Below are 15,562 nucleotides of genomic sequence, written 5' to 3'. Positions count from 1 at the left end.
ATAGGGGTAAAATCTGAAAGTACAGATGTTAAGCTAAACCTGTACTGAATCTTGGCTAGCTGACACCAAAATTAATTGCCCTTGACTGGGATTTTCCTCCCACGGCAGATGGCACTACTTAAATATGGTCTACTCTTTCTCCGGGTTGTGTTTCTTAGCTCTTCACTTGGTGCTTCAATGTTAATGTTTGCCAAAGAAGTAAATGAGCAGAGGCTACCTAACACTATCACAGTAATAACTACATATTGAGTTGGACCTGAAATTTAATGCGTCTGTATTTGAGTGCACTCTCAGCTCAGTCTCAGAAGTTCATAGGCTCCATCTCAGTGTGAAGCATAACATTTTAAGTTGTTGCTGAAGGTTTGCTAAACTGTTGGAGATATTGTCTTTTGGATAATACATTAAACTGGGACTCCATGTGCATTCTCAGATAGGCTTAAAAAGTCCTAATTCATTATTTTGCAAAAAAAGCTGGGGAACTCTCTCCAAAGTCCTGACCAAAGTATATCCCTCAACCAATATCACAGGAACAGATGATTTGGTCTCAATCACATTCCAATTTGTGGGAGCTTGCTGTGCATAATTATCGCTGCCATGTTTCCTACTTTACAATTGCTACAGTTCAAACAAGTGTTTTATTGGCTGGAATGCACTTTGGATCATCTTGTGGCTATATAAATGGAAGTTGTTTCTAAAACAGATATACTTCAACTTGTGCTTCAGTCAGAATTCCAGAATATAGTTGTTAGAAATTAAACCAAACCCTTTTTAGTAAGAATGAAAGGCAACATTAAACTATGACAAACATACCTGATTTTGGTATGACATGCTGGGCATTAAAGATAACAATGGTCATGTAAGACACCTCCATCATAGAACTATCGAGTCATACTGTGCAGAAACAGACCCTTCAGTCCAGCCAGTCCATGTCAAGCATTATCATGAACTAAACCAGTCCTTTCTTCCTGCTCCCATCCCATATCCATCCAAATCTTTCCTGTTCACGCACTTATCTAAGTGTCTTTTAAACATTGTAAATGTGCCCATACCCACCACTTCCTCAGGAAGTTCATTCCACATGTGAACCACCCTCAGTGTAAAAAAAATTGCCCCTCATGTCTTTTTAAATCTCTCTCATCTCACCTTAAAAGTGTGCTCCCCAGCCTTGCAATCCCCCATTCTAGGGAAAGGACAACAGCCATTAACTCTTAGATAACAAGGTGTAGAGCTGGATGAACACAGCAGGCTAAGCAGCATCAGAGGAGCAGGAAGGCTGACGTTTCAGGCCTAGACCCTGCTCCTCTGATGCTGCTTGGCCTGCTGTGTTCATCCAGCTCTACACTTCTTATCTCAGATTCTCCAGCATCTGCAGTTCCTGCTATTTCTGAAACCATTAACTCTATCTCTCACTGACCTTTGATTGAAGGTATATCTCATAGGCAGATAGTCTGTTAATTGCTGCCCCACTAATACTTACTTCATTGCAAAAAATGCCATCGATTAAAATCATCAAGAGAACACTCAGTGCCATTAAATAAAAACAATTGACATGAGGCTAGACCAGTCAGAACACTGAACAACTAGATCTCCCAGCTCCAAACTAAGAAAATGCAGCTTACAAACTTAGTTATAAGACCATTCTGCAAAACATTTGACCGTATAAGAAAATGAAAGGAATTGAAAATGATCATACCAACCTTTGATTTTGTTTTTTCCTCATCTCCGTTCTTTTTATCTGTAGGACAGTTTTGAAAATAAAAAAAGTAAGAAGTTGTTTTGACATTTTGCAGGTCAATTTTGGATGGTTACAGTGACAGTATGAAATGGTTTTAGCGAGTTTTATAACTGTTCTTCACTGGCAGACTGTTCAGTGAGTTGTCATTAAATAAAACACAGCTTGACGAGGAAATTTGAACAAAGAAGATCCATTTGAAATGAACAGAATTTCTGCGCAAAACTGAAAGCACCAACCTTTCATTTTTGCAGCTGCTTGAGTTTCTTGCTCTTCCCTGGAAATCTAAACTTGAAAAGAGATCGAACAAAGTGTTGGGATCAACCTTTAAAGCGTAGACCTTGAACCTGGTCTAGTTCTAATCAGTCAGGTGACCAAGGTTGATCTCCCACTCAGCTTGATGAGATTGATTGCTGATATTCTCAAAATAGCAGTTGAGATTGCTGTCCTGAAAGGAGCATAGAATCAATTTTGCAACACACAGCAAAAAAACTCAGGTAAGTTGACAGTGAACACGCACAGACATTCCCAGCAAATATTACAACTTCCCATCATCCATTTTGTTACTGACTGATAAGATTAGCTATTTTATAAATCATTTTACTAACTTATTCAAAGAAAACTTCTGATTTGAATCCCTGACAACAAATGCTATTTATAATAAACTAAAAGGTATGTTAAGACTCCCACTTGTTACTTGGATGAATTCCATTTGTCAGTGAGTCAATTCTAGGTTTGAGATCTCATTTTGGTTTGTAAATTGCTTCAGCAAAAAAACGCCCATTTTATTTGTGACATCTTGTAGTTCACACGCATTGCAACAGAAATTGCTGGAAATGTTAACACAGGTATGGCAGAGTTAAAAAGAGAAATGCGATAGTTAACCCTACACTTAGAGATCTGTGGATCTGGCTGATGTTGAAAACAGACCTGTCAATACAAAGATTGAAAGATAGCAGGGAGCTAAGAGGTCAAGGTGAAGAAAATAGCCTAGCCAACTGAAGGACACTGTCAAATAAAGTGCAACGCTTCCTTTCAATTCTATTTTCTTCCCACATGTCCAGAGGGTAACTGAAACCATTCCTGCCAAACGTCATGTATGCAAACATTTTAATTACCCTCGGGCCAGCTGCAGAGGTACTGCCAGACTCACTGACTTTTACCAGAAATTTCTGTTGGTTTCCAACTAAATGGAAATTTTGTTTGCTCTTTCATAAACCACAATCATTCCCATTGTTTCGTGAAGTATGTCCAGTCTATCATTACATACTGAGCAGTATTCTGCATTAAATATAGCAAGCCAATTTTTGTTAATGTGCATGCTGTATCACTTTGTTATTGGTTTACAGCAGCATTTTACCTCATATGTATCAGCCCATCAGTCTACATTTTCAGTCGTGTTTATCCCATTCCCCTTTAATGTATCAATGTCAACAAGGAGAATTAGAATTTATGCAACACTTTTAACACGGTGCCTCACATCACAGCAGGTAAAATTGACACTGATCCACACAAAGACGCATTACATCAGGTTGGTCAAAGAAAGTCTTAAACAACATCCTTAATGCGGAAGGATCGAGGTTGAGAAGTTTAGGGAGAGAATTCCAGAGATTTAGCTCCGAGCAGCCAAAGGTGCAATAGCCAATATTAAAGTAACGACAACTATGATGTGCAAAAAGTCCAGAGATAATTTGTATTTCCGATGGAAGATTGTGAATTCACCAATTCACCAACTAAAAAGGCAGAGGTATTGTCATGGAGCTAACAGTGCAGAACCCCAGGCTAATGTTCTGGGGACATGGATTTGAATCTCACTTGTGGATGGTGAAAATTGAATTCAATAAGATCTGAAATAAAAGACTTGTTAGCTGACCATGTAATCACTGTAGGTTGTATAAAACCCATCTAGTTCACCAATATCCTTAAGGGAAGGGGCCTACACGTGAATTCAGACCCAGAATAAAGTGGTTAACCCTTAGCCACCCTCTGAAATGGCCAAGCAAATCACCCCATTGTATTAAATGGTTTAAAGTCTAAACAAAGTACCAAAACCACTCAAAACATCCTACATCCAGACAGGGATTGGATCCAACAATGGCAAACACAATCCTGTCGATCCTACAAATTCTTCCTTACAAGTATGTGTTTAACTACTGATATCACAAAATTGGAAGATCTGTCTCACAGACTTGTCAAACAAACTGCCTGACATAATCATACACATGGAATCATAACCTACAGACAATGTCCCAGACACCACCATCACTATTCCTGGGTATGTGATTTGAGGTCACTGTAGGCTGTATAGTCAAGAAGGAATAGCCCAGGCATCCTTTGACTTTGGATTCCATTATATTTCATGGGGGTGGTGGCATCAGGTCAACCATAGGCTTGCTGTTTACTGCCAATATTATCATGGCTGATCTGATAATCGTCAACTCCACTTTCCTGCCATATCTTCCAAACTCTATTTCCCTTAATAATTAGAAATCTGTCAACTTGTCCTTGAATATACTTTATGACACAGCCTTAACATCCCTTTAGGGTAAACAAATTCCACATCTTCACTGCTGTCTAAGTGAAGAAATTCCTCCTCACATCGCTCTTAAATGGGCAACCCCTCACTCTGAGATTATTCCCTCAGTCCTAGATTCTCCCACACGGGAAAACAGTCCCTTCTTTTCTCTGATGAAGGGTCTAGGCCCAAAACGTCAGCTTTTGTGCTCCTGGGATGCTGCTTAGCCTGCTGTGTTCATCCAGCTTCACACTTTGTTATCTTGGATTCTCCAGCATCTGCAGTTCCCATTATCTCTGACCCGTTCTTTTCTCACCTGCCAAGCAACTAAGAATCTTAAACGTTTTAGTAACATTTCCTTTTGTTCTTCTAAACTCCCATGAATATAAGCCTAATCTACTCACCTTCTCCTCAGAGGAAATCCTTCCACACCAGGAATCAACCTTATGCACATTCTCTGGACTACCTCCAATGTCTTTTTTCAGACAAGGGGGACAAAATTGTTCACTGCATTACAGGCCTGAACTGGTGCCTTATATATTTTTATCAGGATCTCCCTACTTTTATATTCCATTCCCTTTGAAATAAATACCAACGGCCTATTTGTCTTTGCTTTTCTGTTAGTTCATTTTCTTTCCTTATTACCTACTGAATTTGTCTGTACGTTGTTGTAATTCACGTATGAGGACCCCAAATCCCTCTTCACTTAGCCCAACACAGTCTTTTTCCATTTAAATGGTATTCTTTCTGCCAAAGTCTATCACCACACCTCCTTACAAAGTTTGAGTCATGTTCGCTACTTCTCTTCCCATCTATTTTTGGGTCATCTGCAAACTTGGCCATAATGTATTCACATTAGCAAATACAAGATAGCCTGATCCCTGATTGGAACCATAACACATTCCTCAAGGAAACTATCCCGATTATATTCTATGGGCTCTTTATCATAATTACCACTGCCAATTTGATTTTCTCTATCTACATGAAGATTAAAGTTACCCATGGTTAACATACTGTCACATGTACATTTCCTCATTATCTCTGAATTATTTGTTGTCCTATAGAATAGCTGCTGATAGGCAGTCTATAAATTATTCTTAACAGTGTCCTTCTCTCCTTATTATTTCCTACCTCCACCCATCTGGATCCTAGGTCATTTCATCTGAGATCATTTTTGCAATTATACTTATTCTATCTCATACTAACAAAACTATCCTATCACACTTCCCTTCCTGCCTACCATTTAAAAATAAATCACATGTTCCTGATTATCTAGTTTTCAGCTTTGACCTCCTTTCTTTCACATTGATAATGCCCTCTATTGTAAAAACAAAAAAAACTGCAGATGCTGTAAATTTGAAACAAATGCAGAAATTGCTGGAAAAGCTCAGCATGTCTGGCAGCATCTGTGGAGACAAAACAAGGTTAACTCGAGTGACCCTTCCTCAGAACTGATTGTAGCTAGGAAAACCGACATTTTTATATGCAGAAGATAGGGTTGGGAAGGGAGGTAAGGAGTAAACCATAGGTGGGGAAAGAATCTAAAAAGAAGGAAGAACAGTTGGACAGGCAAAGGAGTGGGTAATGATCTGGCTCGAAGCTTTTAATAGGGACTGTTAGTGGCTAATAATGGGTTGTGTGTAATAGCCAACTATGCTTTAACAAGGGCTAATGAGTGAGCGTTGGGATCAGGACATGGGAGAGCTCAAGCTTGAAAGTTACTGAACTTGATATTGAGTCTGCGGGGTCCCCAAGTGGAAAATGAGGTTCTGTTCTTCCAGCTTGTGCTGAACTTGGCTGGAACCCTGCAGCAAGCCTGAGTTAGAGATGTTGGAGAGGGAACAGGGTGGTGTGTTAAAGTGACAGGCAACAGATAGCTCAGAGTCTTTCTTTGAAGGCAGAAAGTAAATGTTCTGCGAAGTGGTCACCCAGTCTATGCTTAGTTTCCCCAGTGAAGAGGAGACCACAATGTGAGCAGTGAGTGCAGTAGACTAGATTGAGTGAAGTGCAGGTAAAGTTCTGCTTCACCTGGAAAGGTATGTTAGGGTCTTTGGATGCTGAGGAGGGTAGGAGGTAAAAGGGCAGGTGTTACATCTTTTGCGGTTGCAGGGCAAGGTGCCATGAGGTTGTGGGGGTTGTTGGAGTAAAGGAAGAGTGGACCAGGGTGCCCTGGAGGGAACGGTCCCTGCGGAAGGCGGACAAAGGAAGGGAGGGGAACATGTGTCTGGTGGTGGCATCTCGCTGGAGGTGGCAAAGATGGCGCCTGATGATCCTCTGGAGGTGGATGCTGGTGGGATGGTAGGTAAGGAGAAGGGGGGACACTATCGCTGTTGCAGGAGGGAAGAGAGGAGATAAGGGCCAAAGTGATGGACATGGGTCAGACCTGGTTAAGGCCCTGATGACAACGGTGCTGGGGAATCTTTGGTTGAGGAAGAAGATGGACATTTCAGAGAAGTTGGCCTCATCTCAACTTATACGATGGAGACAGAGGAACTGAGAGAATGGAATAGAGTCTTTACAGGAAGCAGGGTATGAGGATGTATGGTTGAGGTAACTGTGGAAGTTGGTGGGCTGAAAATGGATATTGGTGGCCGGCCTACCCCCAGAAATAGAAACAGAGATGTCAAAGAAGGGAAGGGAAGAGTCAAGGATAGACCAGGTGAAGGTGAGAGCAGGGCCAATTGAAAGCAAAATCAATTAACTTTCCAATTTTGGACTAAAGAGGGAAGCAGCTCCAATGAGCTCATTGATATATCAGGGAAAGAGTTGTGGGTGGGGTCCAGAATAGGACAAAAACAAGGTACATTCCACATACTCCAAGAAGAGACAGGCATACCTGGGGCCCATGCAGGTACGGGTGGTCACCCCTCTGACCTGAAGAAAATGAGAGGAGTTAAAAGTAAAGTTATTCAGGGTGAGGTTGGCCAGGTGGAGGAAGGTGATGGTGGCTGAGAATGGTTCAGGCCCTTATTCTGGGAAGAAGCAGTGAGTCCTGAGACTTTTCCTGGTTGGGGATGGATGTGTAAAGGAGGAGGCCGCTGAAGCCTCCAAACGGGAAATTCTGAAACTGGCATAGTGTCAGAGGAATCATGGATGTACGTGGGCAGGGATTGGACCAGGGGAGAAAATACCGAGTCCAGGTAGGAGGAGGTGAGTTTGGTGGGGCAGGAGCAGGCAGAAACAATGGCTCTGTATGGGCAGTCCCATTTGTGAATTTTGGGAATGAGGTAGAAGCGAGCTGTGCAGGGTTGGGGGACTATCAGCTTGGGGGCTGTCGGCTGGGGGGGGGGGTGTAGATCACCAGATGAAATGAGGTTGGTGACTGTAATTGACACAATGGCATGATGTTTCATCATGGGTCATAGTCCAGGGAAAGAAAGGAGGAGGTATTAGAGAGAGCTGGTACTCAGCCTCTGCAATGTAGAGGTCAGTCTGCCAGAAAACAACACCATCCTTGTCAGCGGGGTTAATTACAAAGTCAGGTCTGGATCTGACAGCATGGAGTTTGATAAGTTCCCGGGAGAATAGGTTAGAATGGATAAAGTTGGGTTGTTGGGGTGGTGGTGGGGTGGGGGGGGTGGTTTGTGTGGGGGACTCAGGGAAATTGAGGCAACCTATATCCCATCGACAGTTCTCAATGAACAGGTAGCGTGCAGGAGAAGGGCCAAAGGGAAGGGTCCAGGTGGAGGTAGAATGTAGGAAGTGGGTGAAGGGGTCTGTGGGATGGAGGGAGGACTCTTGTCTGAAGAAACGGTCACAGAGGCGAAAGCGACAGGAGAAGAGCTCAATGTCATGCCGCGCCCAAAATTCATTAAGATGGGCAAGCAGAGCGAGGCATTACTACAGTGATATCGACGTTGTGTGAAGTTTCTCCAAATGTAAACAATTTGTAATCTCAAACCAGACACAACTCAAATATTTGTTGATACACTTTGTTGAAATTAAATGACAGCAACATTAAGGCATGAAAGCATCATAACCCACACCAAGGGAGATTTTAGGAGCTTGACTAAAGGCTTTTTCATTAAGTTAGATTGTGAGTGGGGAGGCTGGGAGGAGAGTGTTAAAGGAGCAGGTCTTTATTTTTGTAGAAACTGGTCTCCACTTTTCTCCTATCTCGTTTGATTAGGTTCACCATTTAATGGAGGACTGCAGAAACATTTCTGTGGCAGCATCACCAAACTAACACAAAAATAGTAATTAGAACATCTATTTGTGAAATAAATAGAGATGTGTGTCAAGGTTCAATACATACCTTGCAGGATTTAGCACCCACTTTTAAAATGCTTGAGAAACTGGGATTCAAATGTGTTATTAATACAAAATTAAGCACAGAATCAGTGCTTAGTATAAAGAAATCACATTTCATACACACACTGCAACTAATGTTAACAATTCACTCATCTGGAACTTTTTAAAACTGAAGTGATTGAATAACATTTTAAATATTTCTCTGATGATTTTTACCTTAATAATTTTCAAATGTGTTTAACATTTTCTTTTCCAGTCATCAGCCTTGTGTATAATTCCCACAGAAATTCATTATTCTGAAAAAGTGTAATACTGTTTGAAAAGGGGAGTTATGGTTTATGTATAATTATTCTAAAGTGGATTCTGTGTTTACTGCTGTAATCTATAGCTGCAATCAGACCACAGTGTACAACATAAGAACAGTGCAGTAAGCAGAAACTCCATTAAACAATTCATGCTTTTATCTCAATCAGCACAGTCTGTATCGTAGAGTAGAGGTAGTCCTTTGTTATGGGATCAAATTTAATGTTTTGCAGATAAAAACCATTCAGCCCAACAGATCCATGCCAGTGTTTACACTCCACAAGACTCTCCTCCTTTTGCTCTTCATTTCACTTCATCAACACATTCTTCTATTCCTTTCTCTTTTGTGTTTATCCAGCTTCCTGTTAAATGTAACTACAACATTTGCGACCAATGTGGTAGCAAGTCAACATTCTGGGTAAAACAAATACTCTTGAATTCCCTGTTAATTGTATCAGTGACTAGTTCATATTTGAGACCACCAATCTTGGCCTCCTCGTAAGTGGAAACATTTTCCTAATATCCACCGCATCAAACTCCTTCATCATTTTAAAGAACTCTGTTCGGTATTTTGACTATTATCCCTTTTAGATTAGATTAGATTCCTTACAGTGTGGAAACAGGCCCTTTGGCCCAACAAGTCCACACTGCCCCTTACAGCATCCCACCCAGACCCATCCCCCTATAACCCACACACCCCTGAACACTGTGGGCAATTTAGCATGGCCAATCCACCTAGCCTGCACGTCTTTGGACTGTGGGAGGAATCCAGAGCACCCGGAGGAAACCCACGCAGACATGGGGAGAATGTGCAAACTCTGCACAGACAGTCGCCTGAGGCTGGAATTGAATGTGGGTCCCTGGTGCTGTGAGGCTGCAGTGCTTACCACTGAGCCACCGTGCTGCCTCTTTCATTTTATAAATGAAAGCCTGATACATACAATCATAACAACTTCAATTAAAATTGGTGACAAATTGATTAGTAAAATTGTGTTGGCAGGGAGGGATTACTGGACTTAGGGTTGTCTCGGATTTTTATAACATTGTTGTCAAACCTTTGAAAATTTTTGACAAATAAGGAAGCAATGGGAGGTATGAACGTCAACAATGTGCTGGGACAATTGTTTAAAACAGGCGAGCGGTGAATGTTGGTGTCACTGGCAAAGTTGAAATTTATTCCTCCTCTTCATTGCCCAGGGGAAGATAGTGTTAAGTTGCCTTCTTCCATCTGTGACGGTATGGCCAATGTGTGATTAGGGAGGAGATTCCAGGATTTGTACCCAGCCATGACGATTCCAGTATTGGAGAACTTACTTCCTGGATTTCCATTGACTTCAATATTACCAGCACTCCCTGATACTGTGCTCGGTCAAGTGCTTTGATGTGCAGAGCAGTCGTTCCCATTTCATCTCTGGATCTGAGCTCTTTTGTCTATTTCCTGACCAAAGCTGTAATGAGGCCTGGAGGACAGCAACCCTGGCAGAACCTACACCAAGCGTCTGTGAAAAAGGTATTGGTGATAGGTCTGGTTGGTGGCACCAACAACAACACCCTCTATTACTTTGCTGATGGATGCACACTGAGAGGGTTGCATTTGTCCTGCTTTTTGTGATTGGGGCATACTCAGGCAATTTCTCATGTTGTTGAGTAGATGTAATGTGGTGCAATGTCAAAGATCAGGTTGAACCGTTGGAAGCTAAAGCTACAGACAACAAGAGAACCAGAACATTGACTTTCCATTTCCCACAAAGTTACAGCAATCGTAAGGAAGTTTGAATGTTAATGAGCAAGATTACTTCATCAAGTGAAAATGTTGGTTATCACTCTTTTTGCAACCTAATGCCCTTAAACTCTTTACATACACCTTATATGCTTGTGCAACATCTATTAGTCTGCTTTTTAAAATTAACAATTCAGCAGTAATTGCTATTTTTGCAAGAGTGCAAAACTTCTACAATGCTAAACAGCGCTAAAGAGTGCTAATCTTTTGCAGAAATGTATTTTACTACATTCGTCGACCTAGGCTCACCAGTTAGTAGATATAGGTCCTCCAAATCCACCGAACACATTCCTCTTATTTGTTTTTATTTGGTCACGGATGTGGGCATCTTTGACATATCCAACACTTATTGTCCATCTTTAACTGCCCTCAGAAGGCTGATTGGCAGTAGACTAATAGGGTATAATTGGGTTTAGCGAGTTTTGAGAAGATTTGTAGCTCAGGTTGAGGTTCTGGATGTGAGTTTGCTCGCTGAGCTGGAAGGTTAGTTTTCAGACGTTTCGTCACCATTCTAGGTAACATCATCAGTGAACCTCTGACGAAGCGCTGGTGTTATGTCCCGCTTACTATTTATGTGTTTAGGTTTCCTTGGGTTGGTGATGTCATTTCCTGTGTTGGTGATGTCATTTCCTGTTCTTTTTCTCAGGGGATGGTAGATTGGCTCCAAATCAATGTGTTTGTTGATGGAGTTCCAGTTGGAATGCCATGTTTCTAGGAATTCTCGTGCATGTCTTTGTTTGGCTTATCCTAGGATGGATGTGTTGTCCCAATCAAAGTGATGTCCTTCCTTATCTCTATGTAAGGATACGAGTGATAGTGGGTCATGTCGTTTTGTTGCTAGTTTGTCCACTATATTGGACAAACTGGCAGAAAGGTAGCCACCAGGATACATGAACATCAACTAGCCACAAAACGACATGACCCACTATCACTCGTATCCTTACATACAGATAAGGAAGGACACCACTTTGATTGGGACAACACATCCATCCTAGGACAAGCCAAACAGAGACATGCACGAGAATTCCCCTGAACTCCATCAACAAACACATTGATTTGGAGCCAATCTACCATCCCCTGAGAAAAAGAACAGGAAATGACATCACCAACACAGGAAATGACATCACCAACCCAAGGAAACCTAACCAGATAAATAGAAAGCGGGACATAACACCAGCGCTTCGTCGGAGGCTCACTGATGATGTTACCTAGAATGGTGATGAAACATCTGGGAACAAACCGGCAAGCTCAGTGAACTAGCTTACATCTCGAACACAATAAAGACCCACTCTCTTGTGGACCGAGAGGAGGAGAGTGCTATCTTGGAGGTGAAAGGAGGATGTCGGGTTGGCTGTGCACCCTTGCGACCAGTGGATCTTAATGCTGGCTTCGGCCTAACGCTGGTTCAGGGGAGCAGCCAACCTGCAACGATGGCTGCGGCAAGTGCTCGTGCCCCAGGTCAGGGGGTCCGGAACACCATCCGTGTTTCTGTAAAGAAGGTGGATGAAGGTGCACCTGTGAACCGCACCTTCTTCGTGAAGAGGGTCCTGTTGGACTGTTGTGGGTTCGCTGCTGCGGACATTTACTGCCTGCAGGGTTTCCCCGGAGGAGGTTTTTACGACGTGACCTTCAGGAGTTCCAAGCTTTGCGAGCGCTTCCTGGAGGTTTTCAAGGAGAAAGGAGGTGAGGGCCCCCTCTCTGTATTGACCGCTGTCCCACTGTTTGTGATGCCAGCACAGAGGAGCCGTATGGTGACTGTACACATGTACAACCCGCATGTGCCAGCAGTTGATGTCCTGACCTTCCTTGGAAGGTACGTGAAGGTGGAAGGGGACCTAACCAACATCATGGACCCCTTCGGCATCTGGACCAGTAAGAGGCAGGTCAAGGTGATGCTGAGGATGGGCGCAGACGGGAATGTCGCACACCCACCGTCCAGCTTCGCGATCGGCGGGAGCAGGGGCTACCTGACCAATGCAGGGCAACCTAAAGTCTGCCATGCCTGTGGTAGGTCAGGTCACATGGCGGCCGACTGCAAAGCCACCATCTGCAGGGAGGAGGGACACCTTGCAAAGGATTGCCCATGAGAGAGAAGCTGCAACCTTTGCGGGGAAGCGGGCCACCTCTATGGGGCATGCCCGCGGCGGGGTACCACCTATGCCCAGGTCGCCGGCAGGGAAAATGCGGGGCCAGCCCCCCCGGAGGAGAGGAAGGCACCAGGGCCAAGCAAGGACCCCACTAATGTGCAGGAGGGCCCAGCCCTGCAGGATGGGCCCGAGGCCAGCAAAGCACCCCTGCAGGCTCCGATCCCCCCCGACAACCTGGAGCCAATGGAGGTGGCGACAGGCGACCCAGGGGAGTGGACAACAGTCCGGAAAGCGAGGAGGAAGGTGCGTCGACGGGCCCAGGAACCGCAACCATCAGGCGGGAAGAGGCAGCTACAGGGGGGCTATAAGAGCTCCTCTGACGAGGAGGATTCAGAGAGGGCCCACCCGAAGAAGAAGTTAAAGGTCTCGAGGGGGAAGGAAAGCAGCACCCCGCTTCCAGGTGACGGGAGGCGTCCTGAGGCTCCCTCCGACACCCAGTCGAGTGCCGCTGGAGCACTGGAGGGTCCCCCGGAACTTCCAGCCGGGAAGGAGGAAACAGCGCGTCCCCAGCCTGACCCGGAGCCGGACCCTCCTGCCTCCACACCCCTGACGGGTGAATGCCACCCGGAAGGCAGCATGGACGGTTTCCTGAGCCCAGAGAGCGTCCAGCAGTTAGCCCGGGCAATGGGCATGAAGGGACAGATGGAGGGGCTGGACCTTGGACTTGGGGAGGGTACTGCGGTCACTGCCCACAATGGGGTTCGAGTTGCGAGCATTAATGTGCGCAGCGTCAAGTCAACCGCGAGATGTGTGTCCACGTTGGCCTACCTGACCACCGTCAAGGCGGACCTCCTGCAGGAGTGCGGGATACCGCACCTCGGCAGGTACGGGAAATGGTCCGGCGCCTGGACCTGTGGGCCTTCGATCTGGTCGAGGGGTAACGGCTGTCGCTCCTCGGGCCTGGCTATTCTGCTGCGGGGACGCGACTTCACCATCTCTCAAGTTCAGGAGGTGGTGGGGGGGGGGGCGCCTCCTAGTGGCTGACATCACCTACAGAAATGCTCCCCTGAGGCTGATCAACGTGTACGCCCCAGCGGTACGGAGTGAGCGGTTGGCCGTCCTGCAGCGGCTTCCATCCCTGCTGGCTACGTCCAGGCCGGTCATCCTAGGCGGAGACTTCAACTGCATCATTGATGCAGATGAAAGATCCGGCGTGGGGACAGCGGGTGGGGGGAGTCAACTGGACGTCACGTCCAGATTCCTGATGGGCACGGTGAAGGATGCCAAGCTGCTCGACGTCTTCAGCACCCCTGCAGACGGAGCGCAGCAGAGGTACACCTGGTCGCGGCCAGACGGGTCTATCCGCTCAAGGATAGACTTCCTGTTTGTGTCACGGACGTTCTCGGTGAGGTCCACCGGCGTCGAGCCGGTGTTCTTCTCTGACCACTGCCTCCTGCTGGCCGACTGTCACTTACAGGACGACCAGCCGGCCGGCAAGGGGACGTGGAAGCTCAACACGACTCTGTTGATCCCAGAGAACGTCGAGGAGCTTAAGAGGGAGTACGCCGGTTGGAGAACCGTGAAACCCCTCTTTGAGTCTCCAGGCGACTGGTGGGAGACAGTGAAGGAGAACATCAAGAGGTTCTTTGTCCTCAAGGGTGTTCGGAAGGCAAGAGAGAGGCGGGGAAAGCTGTCGCGACTCCAGAAAAGGGTGCAGAACCTGCTCCTTCTGCAGTTGATGGGGGTCGATGTCACGGAGGACCTCCGCGAGGTGTGGGGCCAGCAAGCCTCGCTCTTCGCCGCGGAGGCCTCCAGGATAATCTTCTGGTCCAGGGTCCGCTCCTTGGAGCAGGACGAGACGTGCTCGCATTTCTTCTTTCAGAAGGTGCACAAAGAGAGCTCTGTGCTTCGCCGGCTGAAGGAGGACGACGGCTCGGTGACGTCGTCGCGGCCCGACATTTTGAGGATCAGCAGATCCTTCTATGCCGGACTGTACGACACGAAGCCCACGGACAGCACGGCCTCCGAGTCGTTCCTGTCGTCTATCACGGAGGTCTTAGACGACGGCACAAGGGAGTGGCTGGACCGGCCGATATCCCTGGACGAGCTGGCCAGAGACCTCAAGTCCTTGCAGAGGAATAGGACTCCCGGAAGCGACGGCTTACCGGTCGAGCTGTATTCTGCTCTGTGGGGCCTGGTCGGCCAGGACCTGCTGGAGGTGTACGATAGTGCGCTTCGGGCAGGGGAAATGTGCAAGTCCATGAGGAAGGGCATCATCACCCTCATTTACAAGAGGAAGGGGGAGAGGGAAGAAATTAAGAATTGGCGTCCCATTTCACTATTGAACGTGGACTACAAAATCCTGGCCAAGGTCATTGCCAACCGGGTCAGGTCTGTCCTAGAGTCAGCGATTCACCCTGACCAAACCTGTGCTGTGCCGGGCAGGGAGATCGCTGAGAGCCTCGCGCTCATCAGGGATACGATCGCCTACGTACAGGACAGGCGGGTGGACACCTGCCTCGTCAGCCTGGACCAGGAGAAGGCCTTCGACAGGGTCTCTCATGCTTACATGAGGGACGTCCTCTCCAAATTGGGGTTCGGGGAGGGCATCCGCAATTGGATCCGGCTGCTCTACGCCAACATCGTTAGCGCAGTCTCGATCAACGGGTGGGAATCAGACAGTTTTCCTGTTAGATCTGGAGTCAGGCAGGGCTGCCCACTCTCTCCTGCCTTGTTCGTGTGCTGTGTGGAGCCCTTCGCCACCTCCATCAGGAAGGACATGAGCCTGAAGGGCGTGACTATCCCAGGCAGCGGAGGCCTTCAGGTCAAGACCTCCCTGTACATGGACGATGTCGCTGTCTTCTGCACTGATCGTCGGTCGGTGAGTAGACTAT

General features: G+C 46.1%; 1 protein-coding gene across 1 annotated transcript in view; it reads right to left on the bottom strand.

Annotated features, from left to right (window-relative positions):
* Positions 1-2,095, bottom strand: part of LOC125453296 (solute carrier family 15 member 1-like) — a 41,170-nt gene extending 39,075 nt beyond the window's left edge. Inside the window, exons 1-2 of the mRNA XM_048532662.2 lie at positions 1,972-2,095; positions 1,698-1,735 (exon numbers count right to left, since the gene is read on the bottom strand). Of these exons, the coding sequence (XP_048388619.2) occupies positions 1,698-1,735; positions 1,972-1,978 (45 nt within the window). The 5' untranslated portion in view covers positions 1,979-2,095. The remainder of the gene's footprint in view (positions 1-1,697; positions 1,736-1,971) is intronic.
* Positions 2,096-15,562: the final 13,467 nt, after the last annotated feature.

The sequence above is a fragment of the Stegostoma tigrinum genome, chromosome 6, assembly GCF_030684315.1.
Source record: "Stegostoma tigrinum isolate sSteTig4 chromosome 6, sSteTig4.hap1, whole genome shotgun sequence".
Lineage (NCBI taxonomy): Eukaryota > Metazoa > Chordata > Chondrichthyes > Orectolobiformes > Stegostomatidae > Stegostoma > Stegostoma tigrinum.
This window is presented reverse-complemented; position numbering and strand designations above follow the sequence as displayed.